Source organism: Lipotes vexillifer, unplaced genomic scaffold (genome assembly GCF_000442215.2).
Source record: "Lipotes vexillifer unplaced genomic scaffold, Lipotes_vexillifer_v1.1 scaffold238, whole genome shotgun sequence".
NCBI lineage: Eukaryota > Metazoa > Chordata > Mammalia > Artiodactyla > Lipotidae > Lipotes > Lipotes vexillifer.
In genome coordinates, this window is record NW_006785665.1 from 2,518,269 (window position 1) to 2,525,351 (window position 7,083).

The window sequence follows — 7,083 nt, forward strand, 5'->3', positions numbered from 1 at the left end:
CCCCGCAGCGAGGAAGCAGGAAGGTGCTGAGGGTGAGAACTTTGGGAGCAGCACGCATGTCCCCCTTGCACCATCTAGGCAGGTAGTGACTAGCTGGCATTCGAGACACAGACAATCCCTGAATGCCCGATGCTGGGACTGGGAGGCGGGAGGGCAGGGCACGCCCAGCCGCACGGCTTGAGGCCTGGAGAGTTAGGGCAGAGCTTTGGAAGTGTTCTAGGGGGCGGGGGTAGGTGGTAGGGAAGATGACTTCTTAAGTGAGAGACTGATGGGAGCTGCCCTCAGGGCCAGGGGGGCTGGGCTGGGGTCCCTGACGATGCCTGTTCCCACTTCAGCAAGTTCATTCCTGAGGGATCTCAGAGAGTGGGGCTGGTTGCGAGTGAGAAGAATGACTTGGACACAGTGGCACTGATACATCCCGATGGCTCTGCAGTTGTGGTCGTGCTAAACCGGTGAGAGCAGTGGGGCCTGGGAACTGGGCTGAGGACAAGACGGTGGGCTTGGCAGGATCACACTCTCAGCTTCTCCTCCCCACCTCCCCCAGCTCCTCTATGGATGTGCCTCTTACCATCAAGGATCCTGCTGTGGGCTTCGTGGAAACTCTCTCACCTGGCTACTCCATTCACACCTACCTGTGGCGTCGCCAGTGATAGAACAGATACCCAAGCAGGCGCCTAGGCTCAGCATGGACATCAAAGGATAGTCAGCTCACATGCTGTCTGTGGCTACAGAGGGTACAGCAGGACTTGGGGGGAGCTTAAGTGACGTAAGCCCAGAGGCAGTGGTTTGGGTGACTCACTCTCCCCTCTAGTTGGTGCCAGGGGCTGGAGGCCCCTAGGGAAAGGACCGGGAGGCCCCAGTGGTCCTCCACCCCCATGCTTGTGTGAGCATGTGCTGTGTGCTGGTTGCCTGTGGAAACTGGGCCCAGGCCCAGGGTGAGCTCACTGTCTGTACAAACACAGGGGTGGGGGGTGGATGGCAAGAGACTCTGTTAAGGAAAGGAAGAGACTAGGAAAGCTGAACCCAAAACTGGGAAGTGCTTGTCTTTCTTGGAGATGCAGAACCAGGCCCATGCAGATGTCAGCACCAGAGCACAGGCAGTGAAAGAAGCCAAGCACCAGTGGGTAGACTCAAGGACCCAGATGGCCCCCTTGGTCCAGTGAGGAAAAGTGGCAGCCTCTTAAAGGAGAGAATGTCTGATCCCAGTCAGCGTGAGCAGTTTTATTCTGGGAGTGGGACCCCATTTCCAGCCATAACAACAATGGGGAAACACAGGAGCCTCTGGAATGCATGACAGTAGAAAAATCAGTCCTGGGAGCATGAGGATAAATCATTCCTCTTCAACCTCCTCAGCCATGCCCAGGGCCCGTGTGCGTGGGGCCTGAGCAGGTGGTGCCCGCTGGATGGAGACAATGCCACTGAGCAAGGCATAACCCGCCATGGCTGCCAGCCCCGCCAACACGGATAGGATCTGGTTCCGGCGCCGATATGGCTCCTCCTCAGTCTCTGGGTTTGCTGGTGTCTGGCGTGGAGGTGGCACCTCAGCTGAGGGGCAAGGAAGGAAGGTGGGTCGGGGGGCTGGTTTCTGGATCCCTGCCCACTCTCCGCAGAGCTAGCGCCGCCGCCCCCCACCCCACGCCCCCTGCCACCCATCTGCCCCTTACCTCCCTCCCAGGGGAAGTAAAGGCTGAGGATATGGGTGCAGTAGGCACAGAGGTTGTGCAGCCCCTGCAGGTGGGCCTGCAGTTTCCCACTGGGCAGCTTCGCCTGCTGCAGCAGGGCCAGGTAGCTGAAGACAAAGGCATCCAGGGAGGCGGGGCTGCAGCAGAGAGAAAGGGTGGGATGGAGAAGGGGGAAAGATGGAGTCGGAGGAAGAGTCGGCCCTGGAAAGGTAGGCTCTGGGCAGCAGGGGAGGAGAGGACACACAGTTCTGGTCCTGGTGTGGGGAAGGCGCCCCAGGTGGCGCCAGCCTGGCCTTGAATGGGACTCTATCCCGGGGCTGCATAAAGGGCACATTGACTGCCCCACAGCCCAGTGGGTCCCTCCTGGGCCTGGCGGCCCTCCCACCCTCCTGTACCACTGAGGCGGCTCCGGGCCCACACACAGCCCCACTGTCACCAGACCCAATGTCTGTCCCAAGGACCTCTTGTCCAGAGCCTGAGCCCACCCTAGCCTCTGTGGCTGTCTGAACCTGTACCTTCTTCCAAGCCACCTATGATTCCCCGGGAGTCAGACTCACGCATCTCCAAAGAAGAAATTCTGAGAGCCCAGGCGCTGAGAGAGAAGGGTCAGGCATTCCCGAGCTTCCTGGTACAGCTATAGGGGGACACCAGGTCAGCTTGCGGCTGCGGGAACAGTGCCGCCTCCCCTGCCAGGCACTCCCACTCCTGGCCATCGCCCTGGGGGCTCGTCCCACACAACAGCCCCCTGTCCCAGAGGTACCTCCTTCTCCAGCTCTTCCTCCTCCTCAGGCCTGTGCTCCCCACACAGCAGCTGCAGCCGCTCCACATACTGCCGCTGCATGCGGCCAGGCAGGAAGAAGTTGAGGGGAAACGGCATAGCCTCTGCGTACCACTTCCGGGTTACTTCCACGTAGTTCTTGGCATCTACCCAGAAAGTATGTATCTGGATTGGGTGTGTAGGAAGAAGCAGGTCTGAGCCAGTGCACCTGCCTGACCCAGGGTGGGCTTCTGGTCCCCACGCTGCTCCAAGCCTGTGTGTGGGTGTGTGGGGGTTGTCTGTGTGTATGCCCGACCCCCTCCCCCGCTGACCACCCATGCTGGGAGGTCTGGGCACACTCACCAGCACCGGGAGCAGCTTCTCCTCCAGCAGGGACATAAAGGCCAAGGTGTCTGCTCCTTGCCGGGCTGACAGATCATAATCAGCATTGTACTTCTGTGGAGGAAACATCCACTGTGAGGTGGATGCTGGGGGACTCCAGGGACACTTCCTCAAGGAGGGAGGCATCCTGTCTGGCACCACCCACACTGACCTCTGAGTGTAGCAGAGGTAGAGTGTGGGGCTTTGCTCGCTGAGGCCCCCTTGCCTGGGCCCAGTCAGTAGCCTGTTGCTGTTGGCGGGAAGCCTGGACCTTGGAGCCTGCTGGCCGTCAAGGTCCCGCGCCCATTGGGGGTTGGAAGGAAGGCCCAGCCGCAAACCAGGAGCAGCTCCCAGAGTTTCCACAGAAAGCTGGCAGGATGCCTGCTGACGGCAACTTTCTAACAGTAACTTCTCCAATCCAGACACCACAAAACTAGCAGAGCGGAGCTCAGATGCAGGTTGGACCTCAGTCAGTGCCTCGGGAACTAGGGGACGCCATCCTCATGCTCCCAAGACCCAGTGAACCCACGTCTAGGGCCCCAGTGCCCAGCTCTTGGGTGTTTCTTCTATGTCATTCCATGGCCCAGGCACCACCACCACACACATTCCAACCATACCCCCAGGTCTCAGCCTGCCACACCTTGTAGGCTCCAGTATCTGCTCCTCAGCACCCTCCTCCACATCCTGAGTAAACGTTGTCCCCAAATAACCTCTTGAGTGTGATCCTTAAATCTCTCTGAGCCTCATTCTCCCCCATGGAATAGGGATAATAATCTTTCTCTCAGTGTGACTGTGTTAGGAGAAAACTCTTTGGAAGCTGGGAAAGCTGTGTTCATACATAAGGCAACAATAGCCCAGTCCTGCCAGGAACTCTGGCTTTTACCTGGATCCCCTCTCTCCATGCCTCTCAAGCCTCCATTAATTCCCTGGTTCCTCCACCTTTGGGAAAGTAGAAATGAATAAGAGGGCCCCATTTCTGACAATATGTTCACTTTTGGAACTAGACCACGAAACTAGAAGAGCCCTTGGAAAGCATCCTGGCTAAGCCCCGTAGTTTTACAAATAAGGAGCTTACGGCTCTGAGAGGTTAAGCAATTTGCTCAAGGTCACACAGCCAATGACAGTGAAAAGCACAGCCTAAGCCTCCCCAGTCCTCTCGTAATGCTCTTTCCACTTCCCCACTCTGGCTCTTAGCCTCGTCCATCCTGAGCCCCATATTATAAAGCCCGACCTGGTCCCTGAAAAAAGGGCAATGGCCCTTAGCAATCCCTGTCTGGTGCCATCTTTTTTTTTCTGGTCTCATCTTTGAGGACCTCATCTGAGCCAACTGTTCTCTCCTACTCTCCTTTCCCTTCCATGTGTCATCAGCCTGTTGATCTCTCCCTCCTTACCCAGCAGGCAGAAGGCATTGTGCCTCCAGATGCCTTGACAGTGGCCTAGATGAATCTCTAGCCTACTACTTACTACATCACAGCAACACGTCTGTGTCTCCTCAACCAGACTGTATGTTTCTTGAAGCTCGGTCCCCTGCGTCTGGTTTGGCATATATTTGGTACTCAATAAACGTGTGTTGCACTGAATTGACTGAACGTCTCTCACTGGCAGCCCCCCTACCCAAGCCACCTACCTCTTTTCGAAGGTGGGTGATGATCTTGTGTGGTACTGAGATGACCTCTCCATGACTGGTCTGAAGGGCAGGCAGAGTTCCTGACGTTGAGAAAGAAGTATGTCCACCAGAGCTGCCTATCCATACATAACTGCACCACATCCCTGTCTGTCTCCTGCTCTTCCCCTTGTACACTCCCTTCCTCACCCCCCAGGGACACTGGGTACCTGAAGGGCTCCGCCAGGGGTTGGTGATCTTGTGCACCTTGAGTGGGGCACCAGTAAATCTGGCATAGGTCTGCAGGGAAGGAAGCAGAAGGCAGAGAGGCCAGGGACATGGCCCCCACAGGGGAATCAAGAAAAGAAATAACATTTATTGAATACCTTTTGTGCTATGGCCTATGCTTACGAATTGCCTCACAAAAAAAGAGGTAGAGAAAAAAAAAGAAGAGATAGACATTACTGTTCCCATTTTACAATGGGCAACACAAGGCTCACAGAGATTATGGACATGTCCATGATTACAAGTCAGCCAGGAAAATCCTTCCCTCTATCTCCTCTCCTGCCATCTACCTGGTGAACACCTAGCCTCATTTGGAAGCACTAACCATTCCTTCCTGGGCAGTCTATATGGCCTGTTCCTACTTATAACTTACCACCTGAACATTTTATTACACTTATTTGCTGACACGTCTATCTTTCTGTGAACAACTTCAGGGGAGTGACCAAATGCTATTCATCTTTGCATGCCAATGTTTAGTATTTGGAAGAGGCCTAATACATGCTTATTAAATGAGTGAGTGAATGTGTGAAGTGAATTAGTCTGCCTGGCTCCAAAGCATTTTCTACAGAGCCTGGCTGTGGGCCCTTTGGTTAAATAAAGAATAAACTCAGTAAATGCTGTTGATTGAGGAGGAGGAAAGGGAGGCTGAGGAGAAAGCAGCAATGCCGAGCCGGTGAACCCTGAGATCGTCCAGCCTTAGTAAACCTCTGGATGAAGAAACAGCGCCCAGAAAAAAGGGATCGTCCCAAGGTCACAAAGCCAGTAAATGGATGTTCAAGAACTAAAGCTCATCTTCTGAACCCCTGATCAGGCCTCTTTCCATCGCTAAACAAAACCTAGGCTGCTACGACACAGGACACTGAGTCTATACCGGCCAGTCACGCTCTTTGATGGCCTCAGTTTCCCCCACTGCACCCGTGCTGAGGCGCCCTGGCAAAATTCGGATGACCGGCTAGTCCGGGCCCCCTCCCCAGTCCTCCAGGGCGCAGCAGAGGGCGCCGGCGCCGCTCCTCACCAGCACGGCCAGGCTGTCCAGGTCCACTGAGGGCAGCCCCCAGCCCCCTGACCAGCAGAACAGCTCCATGGGCGCCGCCATCTCGCCCGCCCTCTGTCCCGGAAGCACCCCCCTGCACTTCCGCCCTCCACTGTGCGGATCCGCCCCCAGCCCCTCAGGCGGATCGCAGAGGAGAGCCGGGGGAGGCCCTCAGGAGGGCGCGGCTTATCCCGGCCAGAGAGGCTGCCTGAAGGCGTGGGGCGGGGCCGAGGGCGGACGCCGCCTGATCCAGAGGTGGCTCGCGAAGGGGGGAAGGGCTCTCAGCGCGGCGCGCCTTGGAGAGTCAGGGTGCCTCAGCCGAGGGGAGCCCTGAACCCCCGAAGGCTCGGCGGGCCCAGGAGAAGGGGGTTTTGTGCTCCTGGACGGGCTCTGGGGGCCCTCGCAAATCTGCACGAGGTCTGGGCTGCTCTGGGGGCCCCTCAGGGCTCGGCCCCGAGAAGGGGCTGCGGGGGTGGGGGGGGGTCCCCCGAGCTGCATGTTTTCCACAGCGCGTTATGTTTGGAAAAGGCTCCGCGCCTCCTGTCGCCATGGAAACAAAACAGGGGCGGTGGCGGCGGCCGGAGCGAGGCCGGGCTGGGCCTGAGTGGGGGAAGGGGAGGTGGGGCTCGCGGGCTGTTGCCTTGGTAACGGGAACAGAGGCGCCCCTCTGCTTCATCCGGGTCACGGCCTGTCCGCCGGTATCCCCAGTGTTCCCAGTCTGGCCCCCGGCCCCTGGCCTGTCCTTTGGTCTACTCCTGTCCTTGGTGTCCCTTTCCTCTTTCCAGATTTCTTCAACCTCACTGACCACTGTTTTAGACTCTCCCTCCAGTTCCCAGCGGACGCTTCCAGACTCGAAGTTTTCCTAGGAATCAGGGAAAAACGGAGGCGCAAACACAAGTCATGCCCCCCCTCCCCCAATAAAGAGCACTTGCTCTATCCGAGCAGCAAACTTCATGCCATGCGGCCATCCCCTGGGCACTACAGCGAGCTAGTTTCGGCCACTCCCTTGGAATTCTCTCATGCCAGCTGTGGAATAATGCCCACTGTCTGGCACTGCCCCGCCAAGGGTTCCTGCCTTTCCCAACTGTGGCTTGCAGAAAACAGTAGCATTCGGTAGCAGCCCCCAACAGCGAGATGCCGGGAGAGAGGGAGGCACCTGGGGGAGAGCACCGTTAGGGAGAGGCAGGAGGCAAGGAGGCCTCCAGGACTCTTCCCCAGTGCCCCTGGTTCCCGGAGCTGGGTATGCCTCCAGGGTGATTGGCAGCTCTTTGTTTCAGCCCCCACCTCACCGCCTGCCGGCCCCCCCTTCAACTCCCCCTTCCAGTCCCTCCGCCCCCCCCCC

General features: G+C 57.6%; 2 protein-coding genes across 6 annotated transcripts in view; one reads left to right on the forward strand and one right to left on the reverse strand.

Moving 5' to 3' along the window:
• The window catches only part of GBA1 (glucosylceramidase beta 1), an 18,914-nt gene extending 17,705 nt beyond the window's left edge, over nucleotides 1–1,209 (forward strand). For 2 of the 5 annotated variants that reach the window (XM_007457949.1, XM_007457951.1), the window contains exons 9-10: nucleotides 336–452; nucleotides 545–836. In XM_007457949.1, coding sequence (XP_007458011.1) covers nucleotides 336–452; nucleotides 545–650 — 223 coding nt within the window. In that variant the 3' untranslated portion in view covers nucleotides 651–836. Of the gene's footprint in view, nucleotides 1–335; nucleotides 453–544 lie in introns of all 5 variants that reach the window. The other 3 variants (XM_007457947.1, XM_007457948.1, XM_007457950.1) reach the window with 3 other exon arrangements.
• A 2-nt stretch (nucleotides 1,210–1,211) lies between these two features.
• MTX1 (metaxin 1) lies at nucleotides 1,212–6,302 on the reverse strand. Its single transcript, XM_007457952.1, has 8 exons — nucleotides 5,724–6,302; nucleotides 4,654–4,723; nucleotides 4,448–4,527; nucleotides 2,803–2,895; nucleotides 2,443–2,625; nucleotides 2,240–2,316; nucleotides 1,665–1,819; nucleotides 1,212–1,545 (listed from the first exon to the last, which is right to left on the reverse strand). The coding sequence occupies exons 1-8, from the start codon at nucleotides 5,802–5,804 to the stop codon at nucleotides 1,331–1,333; spliced, it is 954 nt and encodes a 317-aa protein (XP_007458014.1). The 5' UTR covers nucleotides 5,805–6,302; the 3' UTR covers nucleotides 1,212–1,330.
• Between the last annotated feature and the right edge of the window lie 781 nt (nucleotides 6,303–7,083).